This window comes from Thamnophis elegans, chromosome 5 (assembly GCF_009769535.1).
Source record: "Thamnophis elegans isolate rThaEle1 chromosome 5, rThaEle1.pri, whole genome shotgun sequence".
Classification (NCBI taxonomy): domain Eukaryota; kingdom Metazoa; phylum Chordata; class Lepidosauria; order Squamata; family Colubridae; genus Thamnophis; species Thamnophis elegans.
In genome coordinates this window covers 1300392-1323706 of record NC_045545.1, presented here as the reverse complement: position 1 = coordinate 1323706, position 23315 = coordinate 1300392, and the positions used below count along the sequence as shown (strand labels likewise).

General features: G+C 38.8%; 1 protein-coding gene across 3 annotated transcripts in view; it reads right to left on the bottom strand.

Moving 5' to 3' along the window:
• Positions 1 to 2497: 2497 nt before the first annotated feature.
• The window catches only part of PTPRC (protein tyrosine phosphatase receptor type C), an 89806-nt gene continuing 68988 nt past the window's right edge, over positions 2498 to 23315 (bottom strand). For all 3 annotated transcript variants that reach the window (XM_032218405.1, XM_032218406.1, XM_032218407.1), the window contains 16 exons: positions 22132 to 22241; positions 21087 to 21177; positions 20883 to 20959; positions 20712 to 20748; positions 18395 to 18492; positions 17191 to 17316; positions 16419 to 16576; positions 15809 to 15944; positions 15081 to 15230; positions 14184 to 14274; positions 12454 to 12587; positions 11018 to 11140; positions 9347 to 9469; positions 7304 to 7488; positions 4494 to 4629; positions 2498 to 3856 (listed from right to left, as the gene is read on the bottom strand). In XM_032218405.1, the coding sequence (XP_032074296.1) occupies positions 3578 to 3856; positions 4494 to 4629; positions 7304 to 7488; positions 9347 to 9469; positions 11018 to 11140; positions 12454 to 12587; positions 14184 to 14274; positions 15081 to 15230; positions 15809 to 15944; positions 16419 to 16576; positions 17191 to 17316; positions 18395 to 18492; positions 20712 to 20748; positions 20883 to 20959; positions 21087 to 21177; positions 22132 to 22241 (2054 nt within the window). In that variant the 3' untranslated portion in view covers positions 2498 to 3577. The remainder of the gene's footprint in view (positions 3857 to 4493; positions 4630 to 7303; positions 7489 to 9346; positions 9470 to 11017; positions 11141 to 12453; positions 12588 to 14183; positions 14275 to 15080; positions 15231 to 15808; positions 15945 to 16418; positions 16577 to 17190; positions 17317 to 18394; positions 18493 to 20711; positions 20749 to 20882; positions 20960 to 21086; positions 21178 to 22131; positions 22242 to 23315) is intronic.

Sequence of the window (23315 nt, the reverse complement as noted above, 5' to 3'; positions counted from 1 at the left end):
CGTGCCAAGAGAATGATTTGGAAAAGGACACTTTACTGGATATACAAAAGAAATGGGTCAATGGTTCAAAATTTAAAAGAGAAGTGCAAACAATAAACCAAGTCGATGACCTGGAAAATGTTTTCTTATTGGATCTACAGAAGAGGCTTGTTAAAGTCTTGAAGAAATCTGTGCGATAGTGTTTGATTTCTGCTCAATTTTTCTGTATCCCAAGACAATATCTGACTGAGTTAAAGATTAAAACTGTTAGAAACAAAAGTAAGGAATATAAAGTTGGTTTATTTTACCAAGGTTAAAATAAGACATTTCTTTTTTCAGTATTCTGGGAATCCTTTTTTTTGCAGACACCAGGAAACTTGGAAAACTTCATGTTTATGGATTTCCTTATAATCAAGGGATGAAGAAATACCTGTAACCTTACATAGGTTGAAGAGTTACTAAATTTGTTTATACCTGTTGCGATAAAGGCTGGAGGACATTTCTTCATATGTTTCTTTTTCTTTATTCTTTTCTTTTTCTTTCTTTCATTTTTTTTCCTGCACATTTTTGTTCCCCATTCTCTTCTCTGCCTGTAAGTTTAGTTTGTATTAGATTTTTACTATTGTAATTAAAATTCTTAAAATTGGAAGGACGCTGAAGAGGAGGAGGAGGTCTGTTTGCCCACTTGATTCCTTTCAGCAGTAACATCAGTTTGGAGATCTGTGAGAGGATATTATCAAAAACACCTGAACTAGAAATATTATTAGTTTCATCAATAAGCCTTTTCATCCTGCTGTATTTGCTTCGGTGCATATTTAAAAATGACAATGCATTAGGAGTATTTTAGCACAACCTGGTGGGCAATTAATGAAGTGCAAGAGAAACATTCAGAATTGAACAGAGAAGCTGAGCTGCAAAAAATTTTCCCCCAACCTATTAAAGTAGTGTTTCTCAACCTTGGCGACTTTAAGTCCCGTGGACTTCAACTCCCAGAATCCCCCAGCCAGCTGTGCTGGCTGGGGGATTCTGGGAATTGAAGTCCACGGGACTTAAAGTCACCAAGGTTGAGAAACACTGTATTAAAGAGTTGTTTAAAATTCACTTGGTGCATACATAGTTTACCCAGACAGATGACTCTACAGTTAAGATATCATGCACACACACAACTTCAAAAGACAACAACAAGAGGAACGAAATAGTAATAAAAAGAACAGCATTAAATGGGAAGGACAAAGAACAACGAAATGGAAGCAGGCAGGTAATTGGACAGCAAAAGTGTTCAGAGAGAGAGAATATTCCTGGTTATGCAATGCAAAAACAGTACGGTTGTCTGGCAGGAAGGTCTTCCAAGAAAGAGCTAGTGATTTAATCTTTCAGCTAATTTTAAAAATAATCTCAGGACCGGAGCCATTTGCAATTAGAACCGTGTTTTTTCCCGAAGCTGATATCTTTAAGAAGAGTGGACTGTGACATGCTGGCTGGCTAGGAATTCAAGTCCACTCATCTTACAGTTGCCAAGATTGAAAAAAAAAACTGATCTGTACCATGCATGTTTTCCTAGTAGTTTCCCCCTCCCCTACTTATTTATCATCCCTGCAAGATGACACGCATTCACAAGTAATCTTTTAACCAGCCCATGAAGGTGGTTGTGTACATCCACCTGCTACTCTTTAAAGCAGCTGAATTTTTTTCCTGTGAGTCATGCAGCTGTCCTCCACAGTTCCTTTGATCCAGACAAAAGTTGCATTCATTTAAAGAGTTGCCAACAGGTGTTGTGCCCGTCTCCCTGTTTCTCTGCATTGAAAGCAAGGTTTGCCCTCAATACCTGAAGCCTCACGCGGCCTTTATGATTTCCTGGCTCTCCCCTTCGCCGTTACTCCAATTTGTGAAAATGGCATGCTTTTTTGTTTCCTATTTTTCTGAAAACCTCGTTTAGAAGCTTCCTTACAAATAGTCCTTGACTTACGACCATCATAGAGCCTGTCCCTCATGGTCATAAGTCATGACAATTGTAAAGCAGGTCACCCATATGACCGATGCAATTTTAGGACCCTTTTTTTTACAATGGTCATTGACTTGACTACCATGGTCATTAAGTGAATCAATGGTTCACGGTTTTGCCAGAAGCCGGAAGTAGATCTGATTTTTGACAAAAATGTTGTAAAATGGGATCATGTGACTCTGCAGTGCTCCAAATGGCCATTAATGTGGGTTGCTTGTCAAATACAAATATAGACCATTGGGGGGGGAGCAGCAATCCGAACTTCAGAACGAGGTTGTAGGTAGTAGTTGTAACTGATAATTGATAATTATTTAAAAACAAACACGAATGTTATATTATATATATAACGTTTGGAAGGTTTAGCCTTACATATTGTCTGAAGTTTTTTTAATCATAATTTTACTTTCTTCTTTATAAAAAAAAAATCCTACACATTATTATTTTTTTAAAAAAAGGAATGGTCCAAAAATATAATATCCTGATATTATAAAATAATAAAAATAAAATAATCTGAAACGGTTTTCCATATAAAATTTAATACAAAGTGCAGCCTTTCCAAAGGAATAAACTATAAAGAATAAAATATAGCCTCTTGTAAATAAAACTTCTATTCAAGCCGTAGAAACAGAGTACAAAACAGAACATCTGTATTAACATGTCTAAGTAAACGTTAGCTGAATTAACCTTATGCAGCTTTCAGCATTCATAACTTTAGATTTGTTGGTGGTTCAGATGAATTTCTTGTACATGCAGTGCCATCTCGAGGCCACGTCTAGATTTGCAATTCAAAAACTTTTACTAGAAATTTGTGCTTTGGCAAAACACTTCTACGTTGCTCTTGAAAAAAGGATATCTATCGTACCTTCTTCACTAGCTGAGCTCAAGTCAAAGGAATTCTAACTTTTTCAGGTTCTTTGCTCAGATTCTGTGTCCACGTTTATACTAACCCAGGTCATAAACTTTATTTTACATCTCTCTTGTTTTGATAACATTTGTTTGTTGTCTCAGTTCATTATTGCAATGTGACCTGCAAGACTACAACCTGTTTTAATATCCTAATATAATATAAAAATATATTACGGCATATGCAGGGAAGGTTAAAACAAAATCAAGATGGTGACTACAAGCTTATACTTGAAGCCTTATCCCTTTTTTTAAACAAACTCTGGGCATTCAGAATCAGCTGTGCTTTCTTTCTGGATACCAACCTGAATATTTTCACAGACAAAACCGTTTATGAATAATTTTCTTTCCTCTTAACAACAACAACAACAAGGAAGAGAAGAGCAGTTCTCTTCTTTTGGAACTATGGAAAAGACCTTTATATAAAAAAAAGTGTGCTGTGCTTCGAAAAATATTAAACAGCACAAATCACAGCCAGTGATTAAAATTCTATGCAAACACGCATACAAAATTCACAGTCTTATTATATCTATCCAAAAGTTTCTCATCCTTCCATATTGTTCCTGGGAGGAAAATAATCCTTTGCATTTTACAAGATGTGTTCTGTAAAGGAATGCCATTTCTAATATTCTGGTTTCAATTTTCTTTTCAAGGAATATTCTCTATGGTGCGGACCGAGGATTGATACAAATTCTAAGCCATGCCACTTAAAACTGGATTTGTAGGTCCATTAATAGAACTCTCTGCTTCCCTAGATGTATCCTTGGCTTTGAAATCATCGCACATCTCAGCATCATCTCCACTTTCTTGACCCATAAGTTGGAAATCAGACTCCAAAGAGTTACTCCCTTCTTCCTTCTTGACTTCATTCTGGGTGTTAGTAATTTGTTCGTGGCATTGGGCATTTTGTAGCTGTCCATTCTGGGCAGGATACAGGCTTGCAATAGCATCATATAGAAATTGATAACCTTCCTAAATGGCATTTAAAAAAAGAGAGAGTTAGCATATGTGCAGATCCACCATGTAGTTTTACTTAATGATATGATAATGGTCTAAAACCTGAGAGAAAGACACAACATAGTGCCTAGACTTAATTAGTTAATATTTTCCAGTGTTTATAAAGTTCTGCTACTCTCACATTTGGTTTTGATGAACACAAGAAGCCTTTATAAAGGATTCTTAAATAGAAGATCTGAGTAACCACTGGCAAGATTTCCTAAACTGTATATTCTCACTTGTCCATCATTTACCATCCCACCCCCCTGTGATAGCACAGAGTTATAGCAGAGGGTCCCACAGCAGGCACAGGAAAGTATCCCCTCTCTTAAATATACACAGAACAGAAGCCAAATTTATAGAAGTAGTTACTTCTTCAATTCAACAAAGTATGTGTGGCCTACTTTATTACTAGCAAATATGTTCAGTATTCAAGAATTAAATGACCTTCCAAAATAAATAATAAGGCAAAATACACCAGCAAAGGAATCATTGTTTGGACTCTGGACATTTTCCTACTGAATGGTAATAATGACAGTGGAAGTATTTCTGTAGAACAGAGAGACTTTAAAAAAGAAAATAAAAGCAATTAACCAGTAATATATTTACTTACAAAGGAGGAAATCATTTCTGTTCTGGCTCTACGAAGAGCTTTCACAACTTGGAAAACATCGATTACGCCTTCAGTCTCAGCACATTCCAAGAGATTTAGCAAAGCACAAAATACTCCGGTTTGTTTAGAACCATCACTATAAAATATATATGTTAAATATAAGTATGTATATATATCAAAATCAAAAATACTAGTTAGCAGCAGAAGTAAAATGGAAAGACCAACAAAGCTTAACATAGTACAGGTAGTCTTTATGGCCACAATTGAGCGCGAAATTGATGTTGCCAAGTGAGGAATTTGTTAAGTTGAGTTTTTGCACCATTTTACAACCTTTCCTGCTACAGTTGTTAAGTGAATAACACGGCTCTTAAGTGAATCTGGTTTCCCCATTGTCTCCGCTCGTCAGAAGGTTGCAAAAGGGGATCACGTGACTCCGGGACACTGTCATAAAGGTGAGTCAGTTATTAAGCATCTGAATGTAAAAGTTGCGTGATCACGGGGATGCTGCCATGGTCATAAGTGTGAAAAATGGCCATAAGTAACTATTTCCAGTGTTGTAACTTTAAACGGTCCCTACGTGAACTGTTGTAAATCGAGGATTACCTCTACAACACCTGTACAACTACTCTAGAAGAAATTAGAAAGAATGGCTAAATCCTAAATTAACAGAAGTTCTTAAAATGTAGGCGAAAAACAAACAACTTACTTTGATATTAAAAGAAATGTTGCTACCATTTTTGAGATAAGTGAAGAAACAAGAATGAATGAATTCCAATGAATTAACAGTTGAATAATACAAGGGGGATTAAAATTAAGTAATCCCTGGTTCCTTGGAAAGAGCTCCAAGAGATTAGTATGGAACCTTGAACTGAAGCCTGAGGTTTTGATTTAGGGTTCTGTGCAAAGTACAGATTATTATTGACGCAATTTAACCTGATTTTATTTCATTATTTATATGCTGCCCATCTCGCTCTCCATCTTGCTCGTTGGCTTACTGGCTACATGTGTGAGTTAACAAAGCGCAGTTGAACATGGTAGGTTTGTGCTGCCCTGTTTCATTTCACATTTTCCTGAGCCTTGTCCAGACTTCTAACTATTAATCCTTGTGTAAAGATAGGTGAAGAGCAAGCTGTGGTTTAACACGTTTGTGCACCGTCCACTTTTCTCTATAGCAGCACCAAAGTTTTGTTGAGTTGCCTCTAGGAAGGAAGTGCTGTAAGCTTTCGGTGAGGATCTGCATTGCACTGGATTACAGATGCTTCATAGATTCAGGTAAAACAGTTTTGAATTCAGAGAGAATGAATACTTATTCCAGAGTTTGGTCCTGGCTAATATTTAGCCACCATGTTAAAGGGTGCCGCGTGGAAAAATAGACTCTAGGCCAGTGTTTCTCAACCTTGGCCACTTGAAGATGTCCGGACTTCAACTCCCAGAATTCCCCAGCCAGCGAATGGTGGGAGTTGAAGTCCAGACATCTTCAAGTGGCCAAGGTTGAGAAACACTGCTCTAGGCCTTTTAGACACCCAATGCACAAACTTCTGGCCAGCAGGAGGCATCCCAAAACCCTCAGTGCAGCTCTTCCGTGTTCCTGTTTTGTCGTTTGCAGGAAAACAGGCGCTCACAAAAGAAATACCACGGAAATCTGACCTAGCGAGACGGCACGTATGTCAACAGAGAGGGCCCTGTGTGCCACCTCTGGCACGCGTGCCCATAGCTTCCCCATCACGGCTGTAGACTAAAGCCGTATAGAAATTACAAAAATGGATATAAAATGGATAATTTAACTCCTTTTAGCATAGCCAAGAGTTTCTTGTTTGTTAAACTGGTGGCTAAAGAAATCAGTTTAATTCAGCAATAAATAATGTTGCTTTTTTGAACAAATAATTTATAAAATAGCAATGGAAGATTCGTTATCATCCCTGCCTGTGCAACAAAGTGGTGTGGATTCCCAGGAGCGAGGGGGGGCTGCTTTCCAAGGGCAAAAACGCAGTGGACTTTGGAAAGATTGGTTGGCAGGAAAAGAATTAAAGGGGCTCCTTCTTAGCTTCTCCCAGAGTATATTGTAGTTATACAAATTGTTGCTTTTCTCTGGCAAGATTCTGTCTATAGATGACATAAATACTGTTAAATCAATTTTGCTTCTTGGACCTGATATTATCACCCCCCCCCCTATTTTTTTAGCAAGGACAGAGCGTTTCTATTTATGGGACTCAAATTTGTACTCTGCTTCAGAATCAAGAACTATAGAACATAACCATGACCCGTCAAAACCGCGCTCGACAAAACCACGCTCGACGAAAGCGCGTACCTGACGTCATCAGCAGCGTGACGAAAAAAATTAAAAAATAAATTAAATTAAAATTAAAATAAAATTAAAGCAAGCCGATTCACATAAAGGTAAGGGTTAGGGTTAGGGTTAGGGTTAGGGTTAGGGTTAGGGTTAGGTTGAGGGTTAGGGTTAGAGTTAGGTTAAGGGTTAGGGTTAGGGTTAGGGTTACGTTAAGCGTTAGGGTTAGGTTTAGCGTTAGGTTAAGGGTTAGGTTTAGGGTTAGGTTAAGGGTTAGGTTTAGGGTTAGGTTTGGGGGGTTAGGGTAAGGTTTTCGCTTTAATTTTAAATTTACCGCTCACAGCGCGATGTTTTCGTCATGCTGTGATGACGTCACGTACGCGCTTTTGTCGAGCGCGCTTTTGTCTACCGCGGTTTTGTGGTGGAACTGAACATAACCTACTCCAATATAAAGATGAAAGCATTATATATGCAACAGGCACACCTCAACGCATGTCAAAATATCTCTAAAGGTGGTACCTACCCACAGTGGACAACAAGTGGGACGTTCTTGCCCTTGTTGATCAAATGTGCTTCAGCTCCATCTTGGGATGAAAACTTCTGTTTGAGATTCTGGATCATGGTGATTAAATCTTGCGGGGTTTCTGGGAGAGCAGAACTATCCCACTTATGGTACTGATACTGAAAGACTTTCCTGCTGTCTTTCCTCTGTAACAAATGCCAGAACAAGACAATCTACACATGTTTACTTGAACATGCACAAAGATCAAAATACCCGAATCCGGAAAGTCCGCCATAATGCTGACCCAAATGGTGACATTTGCCACTGAAAGCAAAAGACCCCACTAAGGCTTCCTCAAAAAAACTACCTAAAACCTTAGGAGTTATGAGCTTCTTTACTGAGATTATGAAAGTGTTTAATTGCTTAGTGTCTTCCTCCAGTTTGTCAAATAAAAACACAAGTTGATATTTCTGTCGCTGTGGGGGGCATCTTTTGCCTGCAATGGAGACAGAATTCTCCTCAATCCAACTTTTCCACATAAAGAAAAACACCAACCTGCAACTAGATGTAAATGACACAAACTTTTAAGAGGGATTTCGCACTAATATGTAGGTGACTCTCACAGACCTGTTCTCCAATGTCTCATTGACTAGGCTGTTTCTAAAATTAATGAAGGCAAATACATAAGTACCAAGATTTTGTTGTAGAATCTGATCTGGGTCGGTTATAGCAATAGCAATAGCAATAGCAGTTAGACTTATATACCGCTTCATAGGGCTTTCAGCCCTCTCTAAGCGGTTTACAGAGTCAGCATTTTGCCCCCAACAACAATCCGGGTCCTCATTTTACCCACCTCGGAAGGATGGAAGGCTGAGTCAACCCTGAGCCGGTGAGATTTGAACAGCCGAACTGCAGAACTGCAGTCAGCTGAAGTAGCCTGCAGTGCTGCATTTAACCACTGCGCCACCTCGGCTCTTTTTTGAGAAGTTTAATCTTCCAAGTTTCGGATTCATGCTGGAGCCCATCCTCAGGGAAATTCTCTCAGGCGGGATGTGTTGGAGTGAAGTTAGAAAGAAATTCCCTGAGGATGGACTCCATCATGAGTCCTAAAGCTTGGAAGACTAAATATCTGGTCCCAGATTGGATCCTGTTTCTACAATACTTGCTGGTTTCACTTTCCTTTTCTCTAGTAACAGGTCAATCCTCACAACTTCTTTTGTTATTGTTTCTATTTCTGTTCATGTGTTCAACCATATTGAAATGGCATACTTGAAAGAGACACAACAAAATAAAATTATTTAAACATAAAAATAAATTACTGCAAAAAAAAAAACAATCATACATAGGCTAGGGAAGGGAAAGGAAGGGAAGAAACTCCACATCCTGGTTTAAATTCAAGATACATTCCTAGTATGTTGGAGATCATTAGAATCCCCCAGAAAATATGGTCAAGGTTCATCAGGTTGGCTGGATCATAATACTTGAAGTCTAGCACAGCTGAAGAGCATGAGGTTGAGAACGGTTGCTAAATATGCCTTCTTCCTACATGCTACATTAAATCATTGGAACAACTATAGGTTGTCTCCAAGCTGTGTGCATTAAAATAAATAGCAGTAGCAGTTAGACTTATATACCACCTCATAGGGCTTTCAGCCCTCTCTAAGCGGTTTACAGAATCAGCATATCAGCCCCCACAGTCTGGGTCCTCATTTCACCCACCTCGGAAGGATGGAAGGCTGAGTCAACCTTGAGCCAGTGAGATTTGAACAGCCGAACTGCAGATAACAGTCAGCTGAAGTGGCCTGCAGTACTGCACCCTAACCACTGCGCCACCTCGGCTCTTATGTATCTCCATCAGTTCAATATTGTTTATGTATCTCCATCAGTTCAACATTTGAAAATATCTATAGCGTTGTAGCATTTAAAATAAACCCAGAATTGCTTCGTGATATTAATAGAAATATAGAAAGAAAGAGGGACACCAAAGGAAGTGGAAGATAAAACTTTAGAAGTGCAGAGAAGCCAGAGACAAGATAGATGAGGATGAAGAATTAGTCCGCTTACCTTTACGTGACTTATGTCGAAGGCACGCGTGGTGTAACTGGGGCTGCGGCTGCTTTCCTTTAGTTCAACGGTGATATTATCATACGTCATTTTGTCTTCTTGCCAATACTGTGCACAGAGTTCCTAGAATTGAAGAAAGACCAAATCCGTCTGTGTTCAAATGAGTTGCCTTGAACCAAATTATATCAGAGCAACATGCAGGTAGTCCTCAATTTGCAATCATTTTGTTTAGCAAATGTTGGAAGTTACAGCGGCACTGAAAAAGGTGACTTACGGCCATTTTTACAGTTATGATCTTTGACCCTTGATCATGTGATCAAAATTCAGCTGCTTGGCAACTGGCTCATACTTATGACGATTGCTGCGACCCAAGGTCATGTTTTGTGACCTTCTGGAAAGTTGGGGGGAAGCCAGATTCACTTAACAACCAGGTTACTAACTTACCAACCGCAGTGATTCACTTAACAACTGTGGCAAGAAAGGTCATAAAATGGGACAAATGTCTCACTTAACAACAAAAGGTTTGGGCTCAATTGTGGTCGTAAGTCAAGGACTATTTGTAATTGCCATTTGCAGCTTTCCCAAATAGTTTCCAACAAGCAAAGTCAGTTGGGGAATCCAGATTTACTTAACAACTGATTGATTCACTTTAACAACTGCAGTGATTTCATTAACAACCATAGCAAAAAACCCGTTGTAAAACCAGGTGCAACTCTCGTAACAACAACCTTATTCAGCAAGGGAAATTCTGATCATCGCAATGGTGGTCATAATTCGAGACGTACTTGGTATTCCATTGAGAAAAAACAGCCATTCACTTTCTCATAAGGTCACAAAGTGGATCATAGGACATAAACACTGAAGATCTTTTCAAACATAATTTAGTCATGTAGCACGAAGCCCTATTTGTGTGCACAGATCTGTTATTTAGATATGGAAAACTAGCGGTATGGTGAGAAATAGGAAACCAGGCTGAGGAAAACTAGAATAGCAGTTAGCAGTTCGACTTATATACCGCTTCATAGGGCTTTCAGCCCTCTCTAAGCAGTTTACAGAGTCAGCATATCGCCCCCAACAACAATCCAGGTCCTCATTTCACCCACCTCGGAAGGATGGAAGGCTGAGTCAACCCTGAGCCGGTGAGATTTGAACCGCCGAACTGCAGATAACAGTCAGCTGAAGTGGCCTGCAGTGCTGCATTTAACCACTGCGCCACCTCGGCTCTAGAAATGAATTGCCTTGATGAAATTTATGGATGCGTCTTTCACAAATTCTTGTAAATACTTAATGCAAATGTGAAAGGCCGGATATCTCCAGAATATTTCATTTTGAATTGTGGATGATATTTAGGGAGAAGTTTGTTTAGTTTTTTAAATTAACCCAAGTTTGCATTTTTTAAACTAATATATGAACTCAACATTATAACATACTGAATATACTTTTCTAAACACATATTTCTTGATAAATAAAAATACTTAAAATACTTACAATCACATCTTTCCACCTAGGAGTAGGTGCCACTGAGCCTAGACTCAATCGGTATATTTTGTTTCCTAATGGATATGCTTTCAGTAAGGGTATTTCTACAGGGTTTGGTTTAGAAAATTGAAATTGGCATTTTTCCATAACAGAAACATCACGGTCTGACTCTAGAGAAATAAATTTGCTCACCTGATTGTCTGTCAGCATCACAATAACTTTGACTTTCTTTTGATAAACCATGTTCCAGAAGTCACCTATTGTTTCTGGAAGTGGTCCTTGTGTTGCTATAATTCCATTTTGAACCCAGTAACTCTGTTCAATAATTAAAAAAAAAATTAGAAACCAATAGTATGAAAATATGCAGGGAGTAACATATACCAATACAGATAAATTGGATACATGATAAATTAAAGAAATGAAAGATAAATCACTGTCTGACATCACTTAAAAGTTGATAAATATAAAGGTTCCCCTCGCACATAGGTGCTAGTCATTCCCAACTCTAGGGGGCGGTGCTCATCTCCGTTTCAAAGCCGAAGAGCCTAAGACGTCTTCCTGGTCATGTGGTTGGCATGAGTAAATGCTGAAGGCACACCAAACACTGTTACCTTCCCACCAAAGGTGGTTCCTATTTTTTTACTTGCATTTTTACATGTTTTTGAAGTGCTAGGTTGGCAGAAGCTGGGACAACTAACAGGAGTTCACTCCGTTATGCAGTGCTGGGGATTTGAACCGCCGAACTGCCAACCTTTCTGATCGACAAGCTCAGCGTCTTAGCCACTGAGCCACCATGTCCCAGTAGTTGGTAACTTGATTTAAAGATCACCCATGCAATTGGGAGAAATCAAATAAAACAAACAGACAAAGGCAAATCTCTGTTGACTTAGTTAATTCCTGATGCAAAGTTCAAGAAAGGAATATATACCGATCCATATGATTTTACATATCTATAAGTATCCATTAAAGCATGGTGGCTCAGTGGCTTAATGATGCTGGAGATGGTCTCAGCTCCAGCAGTTTGAGCCCAAGCACTATCTGTCAGAGTGAGCTCCTGAAACTCCCCCCAGCTTCTGTCCGCCTAACAATTTTAAAGCATGTTCAATGCAAGTAGATAGATAGGTACCACTTTGGTGGGGAGACGAGCTGGTGCTCTGTGCAGGCAGTCAGATTGATGGCTCTTCCCAGTTGTATTGTCCATTTGTGAGGCAACTCCAGGAAGGCAGGGCGGGGGAGGGCTTGCCTGGTTGACACTACAGGAAGAGCCTCTTTCCCTCTGGTGTGAAACCAGCTCACCTTCCTGTGGCGTGCCTTAGGAAGCTTGCAAGCATTTCCTATAACAGGCGAGTACCTTGGCAAGCCAAACTACTACTCTGCATTAGCACTGTGGTCTCCTGAAAACTGTAGCAACGCCGTACACTAATAATAATAATATCCATTGAAAGTAGGAGGGGAAGAAAACAGATACTTTTCACCTCCATGCAAAGAAATCTTATAAGGGCATTTTCAGTTTCTATGTTGTGAAAAATGCCTTTTCATTAAATGATTTTTTTTTTAAAACAAAAGTTGGAAAACAACCGTGACTTCAGAGACCTCTGGCAGTGGCAAAATGAATCAAGTACACATACGGGTATAAAGGAAGCATTGATGTATTTATTGGGTTCCTCTTCACAATCGCTATCCCCGTCAGACGAATCGACGTCTTGTTCACACTCTCTGTTCCCTTCTTCTTCGTGTTTGAATAACACTCTGTTGTAATCATCTGGATCACAAGATAGTCAGAACATACAAGTCAAATAGCTTCGTAGGAGTTAATAGCACATCTCAGTTAGTCATAAACCACTACAAAAGCTATGGCAGCCTATCAGTCCTGTTAGTCTAGAAGAAATTATACAAATAATTCTTTTAATCACACAAGCTGGATTCTTCTTTGGTGTTCCAGGTAATCAGGCATGCCTACTTGAGTCCATGATATTTCATGCCACTCTTCTAATTCTCATTCATTCATTCATTCATTCATTCCCTCCCTCCCTCCCTCCCTCCCTCTCTCTCTCTCTCTCTCTCTCTCCTTCTACAGCAATCAATCAGCATTCCTTGACCACTAAGTATTCATTCTTTGGCCACTAAATAACACCACTCAATCTTATTGGGCTACTCCAGAAAATGCACACCTTCATTGAGTACAAAAGAAGCAGCCCGCTTCCTGACAAACAAGGGTCAGCATAGGTACTTAGTATTTATGTTGTAAGCTCTGAGTTGGCTCCTCCTGGGTTTCCATGTGAACTTTAGAATGCTAATGTTAATTTATCCATGTACTGCTAAAGTTCTTATGTCTGTCTATTTCTAACCTTCAATTGGGTGAAATGGGGCATTATAAGGCAACGGTTTTTGAACCAAGGTACCTCAAATGGGCGAAATTACAGAATGCATCCAAATCTAGGATCATTGCACCCATAGGATTAGATTTGGAAATGTTGTGCCCCCTTCAGCACTGCCATGCTGACACACTGCCATGGTCATCCATGGTTACATGAAGTCATTTCCAATGATCTCTGGTTGCTTCCCACAAGTCAATGGGAAAGCCAGAAGGAATGGAGCCAAGGTGGCGCAGTGGTTAAATGCAGCACTGCAGGCTACTTCAGCTGACTGCAGTTCTGCAGTTCAGCTGTTCAAATCTCACCGGCTCAAGGTTGACTCAGCCTTCCATCCTTCCAAGGTGGGTAAAATGAGGACCCGGATTGTTGTTGGGGGCAATATGCTGACTCTGTAAACCGCTTAGAGAGGGCTGAAAGCCCTATGAAGCGGTATATAAGTCTAACTGCTATTGCTATTGCTAAGGAAATCCAGGTCCTGGTTCATCCTTACTCATGGAAACTCACTGAGTAACTTTGGGCCGCTTTACTCTCAACCCAACTCATCTCAGAGGGGTTGTTACTCTGGGGAAAACCCAGGAGGAGGAGGAAATAACCTGTACAACATTTTGAGTCTTTATAAAAAGTGTATATAAAATTAATTAACAAATCAAGGTTATTGGGAAAAACTAGGAGATGTAAAATTCCAAAGGAACTAAAAGTGCATTCATTCATCTTATATTTCTTGATTCCCCCCTCCCCCAATTAATTGTATTGCTTAGATGACTGAGGCAAAAGCTAATGTTTTTAGGGGTCTTTACTTTTGCAAATTACTTGGAAAAATGTGTGACTTCTCACAGGAACAGAAGATGCAGAAAGAAAGTTTCCACACAGTTTGTTATAAAAGGTGTAAGCAAATTGTTTTAAAATGTAATGTTATTTTTTTAAAAAAATCAGTTGGATTAGTTAAAATATCTGATTTGTAGGCTTCCCCTTGCAATACTCACATGGAATTACTGAGGCACTCCGGTTTTTCTCCGCGTTCTCTTGTTTTCTACCAGCTTTCTGATTCTGCCAGTTTTTGTATAAAGGCAGTCGCTAAAAAAAAGAAACAGATGCACCAAAGAAAAGTTATAGCTAAGCAGAAATGCTCAACTATATCTCACCATTATGCTACGTTTACTCAATTTTAAATGCCAATCAACTAAAATGAGCAGAAACCAACTTGCAATGATGCAGAGTATTAACATTCCCACCTCTGCTTAAAATTAAAGTGTTAGTTTAGCAGTCATTTGCTGTATTTATTTTACTTCATTCATTTATCTATAAAAAAAGGGAGTCCCTGCAGATTTTACTCTGCTAATCGTTGCTGACTATAGGAGGCGGTTCTCATCATTTCAAGGCCATGTGATGCTGGTCACATGGCCAGCATGACATCACAAAGGGCTGTTACCTTCGCACCAAAGTGGTACCTATTTATCTACTTGCCTTTGCATGCTTTCAAACTGCTAGGTGGGCAGGAGCTGGGCTGAGGACAGAAGCTCACCCCATTGCAACCCAGGTTCATTGTCTTGAACCTGGATTGCGGGCTTTCCAGCTGCTAAGCCACTGCACCGCCTCATTTAATTATATCCCATTATTATTGTTGTTATTGTTATTATTATCACAAATAACTCAAGCCAGCGAACATACCCAACACACCTTCTTCCTCATATTTTCCCACAATAGCAACACTGTGAGGAGAATTGGGCTGGAAAAGAGCAGCTGTTGTAAAGTCACCTAGCCAGCTTTCATGGCTAAGGAGGAACTTGAACACAGAGTTTGTTCCTTTTTAGCCTGGTGCCTTAACCACTAGACTAAACTGGCTGTCTCTGTATAGGGCCAGAGAAAGACATTCTACTTACCTGAAATTCAGCTTCCAGCAGAGATGGATCACTGAGAGGATCCTTTTTCTTCAGCTGACTGAGATAGTTGGGCAGTTCTGAAACAAAGACCTCTGTTTCGCCAAATTGGACATATTCAACCAGAGCGTGATGGATCAAGATGTACTGTGCCTAATGGACCCAAGGATTGCAGATTTTGTAAATGGCAGAAATGGAAAGTTGCAATAACAACGGGACTGGTAATAGAATCAATCCAACATTGCACAAAGTGAAATGCAGTGGTACCTAGGTACTCAACATTAATTGGTTTGGGGAGGCACGATGAGTATCTAAAATGATGAGTACCCAAAAAAAATTTCCCATAAGGAATAATGTAGTGAGTCACAAAGCAGTTACACCAACAAGTTCTAGCTTGTGCATTGAGTACCAAACAAACGATGAATACAAGGGCAAAATTTCATTGGATGAGTTTCATAGCAGTTGAGTACCAGGGTCCCACCATATTCTATATGAAATAAAATTCTTTAAAATGCCCATAGCATATATGATAAATTGACCTAATAGGAATTCTATTTTAAAGAATTTGCTGGAGAGAAGCAAATTCTTATCTTTGAATTCCATGGTGGTTGTTGCAGAAATCTATACAGTTGTGGGCAAGTGAAGTAAAATATCCCAATATAACAAAGGTGACAATTACCTCATACATTACAGAAAGGCAGTGCTAATTAATCAAACTCTTTAAAATATACCTCCACTTGAACCATGAGGCATCGCTGACGCCGTAATTTTGCAATATATCCATATACATCAACTCGTCCTTCAACCTCTAATCCCTCCAGCATTGCATCAATCCCAATATAGGTCCCAGTCCGTCCGACTCCAGCACTGTCGCAATCGTAAAAAAAAAGAAGAAAATGCAACAAGCATCATTCAAACTGCTGTTGTTAAGATTGACAGATTATGGGAAACATGCTGAGCTCTGCCCTTAAATCAGTTCAACTGAACTCACAGAGATTTCGATGTCTGATAAATTTATTCCTCTAGTTACACGTTTATAACATCCCTTTATTGTTTAAATTGTTAAGTAAAATTTAAGCAAATGTATTGCTTAAGCCAGTGTTTCTCAACCTTGGCAACTTGAAGATGTCTGGACTTCAACTCCCAGAATTCCCCAGCCAGCATTCGCTGGCTGGGGAATTCTGGGAGTTGAAGTCCAGACATCTTCAAGTTGCCAAGGTTGAGAAACACTGGCTTAAATTGTTTAGTAAAAAATGTATGTTCTTATCACTATAGCAGGTTTTATCAGCATCATCTAACCGCTTGTGTAAAGGAAGATCAATGGAGCAAAACTTATTTTACCTGCAATGGACTACTATTGGGCCGCTGAATAAGTTGCTTAAAGTATTGACTCGGCGGCGCAGCTTGAGCAAAAGATGGGGGTCATCAGGTACCCCATGATCTGGCCAGCTTGTAAATTGAATGTGGGTCACATCTCTTCCTGCTGACTTGTCTCTTCTCTGGGGGGGGGGGGAAGACAGTTTAATGTCAGTTATATATCAAAAGGTACCGTACATGTAGCAATCATTGATTAGTACAAGCCAGAGGCGAATAAGATTATGAAATGCCATCAACACATATTCCCAGTAACTTTTGTTAAGACTTTTTCAGGATAATCCAGTAAATATAACCATAACCCTAAAATTTACACAGTAGATATGTAGGTGCAGGATAAAGAAAATGAGATATGAATCAGTAAACCACTGGTTCACACCTCATGATTCTAGCCATGTGGATATTATAACTATCATCTGGATGTCACATGAACTGTCTCATAGATAATATCTAGTTCTATCAGCCCCACCAGGTAGACTAGAGAGAAAATCGATTCCACTGGAAGACTAAAACTATACTTTATTGACATAGGCTATAATACTAGATATAGTTGCAAATCCCCTTGTTATATCCAGTAAATCAGAAAGTCATTTGCCTGAGTTCCTTCCAGATAGTATCTTGTTCCTCAGTACCAGGATAAAGTTTCAGTCCTCTTTGGCTAGGTAACAGTTCTGAACAGGTCATCCCCCTTACTACTATTATTGACCAAACTCTTACAAGTTTTGGTGTTCTTACTTACATGGTTGATGTGCAGCTTCTGAATTATGTAATCCGGACACACTTTGCGTTCATTTATGCTTACTATAATGTCCCCATAAGATGCACTCTCCTCTTCCATTGAGGGCCAATACTTGGCACATTTGATCTATGGAAATACAAAGATGCTCAACTATTTGGGCAGGGTGGAACAGACACATTCTGCTTTATTGCTAACCTAACGAGTTGCGTAGATTTTCAGTTTGTCTTTGTTATTGGGTATATCATCGAATGACACCTTTACACAATGAACTAGAGCAAAATATATTTAGATTAAAAGCAGCCATGGTGGCGCAGTGTTCAGAATGCAGCATTGCAGGCTAATTCTGCCGACTGCCAGCAGTTCAATTCTCACTGGATCAAGGTTGACCCCGCCTTCCATCCTTCTGAGCTTGGTAAAATGAGGACCCAGATTGTTGGGGGCAATATGCTGACTCTGTAAACCAGAGTGGGTTTTAAAAGCACAATGAAGCAGTATCTAAGTCTAACAGCTATTGCTATTGCTAAATGGTCAAGCTTTGGCAACGCCAGGTGAAGACACTAAAACAGTTGTTCACTTTTATGCCTTCTCGGTAGCATGAATTAAAAAACAGGTCACACCAGAAAAAAAATGACAGCAGTTCGAAACTAGTTTAACATTCAAATCAAATCAAATCTTTTTTATGGCCCCATACCAGCGTAGATTTACCATGAGCGTAAGTAAGAACTATTTTCTACTCTTCTTTCTCCCATTCCAGTTTCGTAACCACCTTTTCCCTTAAACAGATTAAGTCGCTTAAAATACACTTAATAAAACAAACGGCAAACTGCAAAACCTCAAGACCATGATGTATCCTTTCAGGTAGGTTATAGCAACGAGGTTTCATACTAAATTAATCAGCTAAGCAAATTGTGTCAACTTTCAAGTAGCCGTTGATATACTGCAGTGGTTTCCAAACTTGGCAACTTTAAGACTTGTGGACTTCAATTCCCAGAATTCTCCAGCCAGCAGAGCTGGAGAATTCTGGGAGTTGAAGTCCACAACCAGCAGAGCTGGCTGGAGAATTCTGGGAGTTGAAGTCCACAAGTCTTAAAGTTGCCAAGTTTGGGAACCACTGACATCCTGGAACAATGGATGTTTCAAAAGTGGGATTTTTTTTTTCAAGGAAAGGGACTAATAAATAACACAATGGATGTTTTCTGCTCACCTTGTTGCCTTCCTCACAGCGAGTCACCATGACAACAATGGTGGCTTTTTGTTCCCAGATCATTCTCCAGAAATCATCTATGGTCTCTTCCTTTGGACCTGCCAAAAATATTGCTTTGATCACAGGAAGCATTTCAAGGTGATAATTAGGGACGGGCTAATTTGTCACCTGAAATGTCACTACATTTTCCTGTCTCCAGCCCTAAATGGATCGCATCTCATAGCTTCTTTGGGTTTTCCACAGCATTGAATATTTGCAAAAGTGTTCTTTTTCTGTGGTTAGCAGAACATTACTTTCTCCAAATCGAAGTAGCACGGAAGAAACACACATGCAAATATTCATATAGTCATGTAATTTTTTATATTTTAATAATAAACATTTATTAAACCTGTATATCACCTGACCAGTGGTGGGTTTCCATTTTTTTTACTACAGGTTCACTTATGCGCTCACTCACGCTGGTGATGCTTCTGCACATGTGCAGAAGCATCTGAATGGGTGGGCGGAGCCTCCCACTGCCACTCCTACTGGTTCGCCTAATCGGGCCGAACCAGGAGCAACCCACCTCTGCATCTGGCTCTGGATGACATTTTTTTCCTAATACATGCTTGTTTTAGAAGGAATTTTCATTAATATCCACAGATATGTATTTAATTTTATTTACAGGACTCATAGGTCATTTCAATGCATTTGGCATTTGTCTGTAATATATGTATAGTGCACTAACTATTTACTTTTTATCTGAAACATCAATAATATTTGGCAGAATCTACTACAAAGTTCTTTCAAGACCTGTTTTAAGTAGATTGTACTGAAATGGTTTGGATAGTTTTTTATGTGCCTTCAAGATATAGGTATCCAAAATCTAGGCAATTAAGTATTTTCTGATTGGGTACTACACTCTGGAATTTGGCTAAATAAAATTTGTTGACTCTCAGCCTTTCAACTAATTTTGAATCAATTAACAGACAGGATTGGAGAATACTGCACAGTATCATATAGTCTAATTTTAGTTTGCTGAAATTCCATAGCAACCTTTGAATTAATGTGAAAAGAAATGAAATTGCTGTTCTTAATTAGCACATAATATCACATTAAGACTTTTAAACTGTATTATAACTTTAAAATTCTAAAGGTTTGGCGTTTTTATTATTTTCCCCTTTCCCTTGTGTTTTATTTGTAACTGTTTATTTTTTATTCTTCCCTATTTGTTTTATATTGTTTTCACTCAATGCCATTTATTTTAATCAAGCATAATTTCTAATTAAAGAACATAAATTAAGAAGATGAAATGGTATTTATTATGACGAGTTACCTAGAGACCAAAATCACAGTGAAACCCAATGTAAATATTGTCAGTTTTTGTATAACAAATATTATATGCAACAAAAGAATTTTTTTTTTCATATAATGTTTCTATGGTTTTTTTAATTACTTGGTTTTTCCTTTTATATATTATTTCTACATAATACACCCACACATACAAACACATACGCTCACAAATGCATACATATATTTCAGTTGGAATATGGAATAAGTATATATATGTACACATACTCACTCTCTCTCTCTCTCTAACACACACACACACACACACACACACCATATTCCAAGTGAAAAAAATAACCCCAACATAAAATATGAGGGTTCTTTGCTTCTCTCTGAGCTGGACCAAGCTGAGATAACAACAAGGAAACTTAGTCCTGAGCTGTAAATATTCTCCTTTACTGATAAAATATTTACTATTAATTGCTGCTAAGTCAAACATCTTTTAAATCTTTCAGAAAGTGAATTTCAGGTCTCCTGATTTTTAAAATGTTTTTAACTATTTTAATAGTTTTCTGGATTTTGTAAGCTACCAAGACCCAGTTGGAATGGGCGGTCATAACAAACACACAAAGAAATCCTTAGAGATGGTTAACAACAACCAACTAAACCTGACTCCCCCCCCCCCAATATGACTGCTAGCTAGATACATACTTGATCATCTTTGTACAATTGATGGAACTGGAGTAAATTAATCCCTAGTGATGGTTGCCATGAACCAGCTGAAGGTAAATCCATGGAACTTAAAAACTTTGGTTATTTTGCACGTTCTTATTCGCACAAGGAACTCATTGATCTCCAGGACAGAAAGAATAATGGGTGGGCGAGTCATGATGTAGAATGGGAAGGAAACTTCCACCCCAGTTTATTTTGTGGCATGGAATCGCACCACCATTTCTGCTTGGTGGTCTAATCAGACAAAAATAGAGGTAGCAATGATTGTATTGATTCATTTCTATGTACTACTCAAAGTCAGAAAGATAATACGAACCTTGGGCAGCGATGTATTTCTTCAATTCTTTAAAGCCCTGTGATAGAAAGTCATGTATTAATACCCTGCATGTATGGATGGGCTCAGAAAAAAACAAATATTTGCGCAGTCTAAGAGTTAGAAGACTACGTCCGACTATGAGTTTGCGCATTTTAAATGAAAGTCACTCACATCGATATAGCTTGCATTGATGTAGTCGTATCCTTGCTCCCCGGGGCTTGAGTTAAGTTCCACGCGATTGTAATCATCTTTTTATATAGAAACAAAAAAATCAAGACCGAGAATGTCAATCAATCGATACTGTTAGTCTGTTACGATTTTTGAGAGCGGGTGGGGGGGAAGTTGAAAGGTTCATGTTTGCATGATGTGGCTTACATGGGAGGATATCGATGTAACGATTCTTGTTCTGGTTATAAGGCTTGCGTGCTTCTCTTATGGGGTATTTACTGAAGACTCTGGGAATGCTCTGCAAAAGACAATAAGTGTCTGTGCCAAGGACTTTGGGTAAAAAAAAAAAACATTATAAACTCAGACAAAGAGAATGACCTACTGAAAGCCTGGTGGATTATTATTTTTTTTTGCTAGCTATTCTGAATCCAGTTTTCTATTTCCATTTGTTTAGCACAAGACCCAAATCAATCAGCAGGATATATTGAATTGAATTTTATTATTTGTATGCCGCCCTTCTCCGGGAGAGACTCAGGGCAGCGAACAACTCAAAAAGGGAGAAGGGGAACATAGAACACAATACAAATAGTTAAAATAGCCAAGAATCACACAACCAGGTCGAAAGGGGAGGGGAACTCATCAACCCCAGGCCTGCTGGCAAAGCCAGGTTTTGACGGCTTTTCGGAAGGCCTGGAGAGAGGTGAGGGTCCGAATCTCTGCGGGGAGTTCATTCCAATTCGATATATTTCTAAATAAACCTATGTTGAAATAACAATAATTCAGGCCTATTAAATAAACGACGCAATCTGAATGGAGACATAAAGAATGTCTATCTTCATTTTTCATATACGTACTTCAGATTATTATGAAGAGACTATTATAGCTCTATTCAGACATATCTAATCTCCCTGATATTGAAAGGGACCCTGCAATCCCTTGCTTTGGGGTGGGGTCTGGGCAACTCATTGGAATTGAGTGTTTATTGGCCAGGCGCCCTTCCTGATGCCTTTGCGGAGTTCGTAGCAGACAATTACTCATTGCACCCAGATAGAGAAATATCTGTTGCTATCTAGGATTGAATCCAAAGTCTCTTGATGGTGAGACAAGAGGTACCCCTCTAGGCTCCCTGATATTGAAAGGGAGTAAAAGAATGAAAATGTGTGAGATCCTTAGGGTGGGAACTATCTATTATAAAAGCTAACCACCGAGACCATACATAGACCCTCTTTAGATTTCCCATTGGAATACTAACCTGAAATTCATCCAGAAAAAGCCTTCCTTCATCGGCTATTTTTCTCTTATAAGATTCCCACAATAACTCCGCAGGGATGGGGTCTATGTTCTTCATGTGTCTTTCATCATCTTTAAAAGAGGTAGAAACACTTCCAGGTAAGTATAGGTGCATTGCTTCTGATCGGTGTAATGAAACTGTAAATTTAATACATGCCTGAGCACATGTGTCAAAATTATTGAATGGGTTTGCTGCCCTGAATTCAGTGAGCTAAGCTTTAAAACTTACTACCAAATTATTCAATCCAAGGGCATTTAATTCACTTACGGCATATGCATTTAAGCCTTCATAATAACCATAGAGAAGTGAATAAAGCAGAGCCTGAAATTAATATGGTCATGGAACTGTAATTTATAACAACAGTTTTTTTTCCCATCTTTCCTTCTGGAGAATTACATTTGCCAAGGTTTAAGACACTGATATGAAGGAAGCCTACATTTTTCCTGTACTTCTTCCATTTTTCAGGGGTTATACATGGGTATTACTTTTAGGTACTGTTTTTAACATTCTTCAATGGTACTAATTGCATTTTTTTTTAAAAAAAAATCCTATGTAGCTACAAGGGCTTTGAAATTTGTTTTGATCAAGGATCAGGAAAGAATTAGTCTTTTCCCACATATTGTATAGTTTTTGTGATGCTAATCAGGCCACATTCTATTTGCAATCCAGCCTGAATTAGAGCAAGATGACTTTTATGTCTTATTGAAATTGGTCCTCGTTTACAAAGGGAAAAAAAGTCTTTTAGAGTGCCTAGTTTAGCACATGTGTTCTTTGTGTTAGAAACTCTTGAAAAGGCTCTAAAGAAATGTGAAATTATGCTGAAATGAACTTTAGGTTCACTGCTTAAAATGACATCATAATAAAGCTAAAACTTCATTTTGGAGCAAATAAGATAAAGAGTGGCCCCCACTTTTCATGGTTATTTTCGCAATAATAATGAGGGTGTGCTAATTACATTGATATATAGGCCGTGTGTCCACTGGTGTAAGAAGGAATGCTGAAAGAGACAACATTGTGCTTAGAATTTCTTTTTTAAAATTCCCTTTATTGCACCTTAGTTCAGAAGCAGGGAAGGAGGGAAGGAAAACTCATCAGCGTAGAGTAGGGGTGTCAAACTTGTGGCCGGATGCATCACAGGCTGGCCA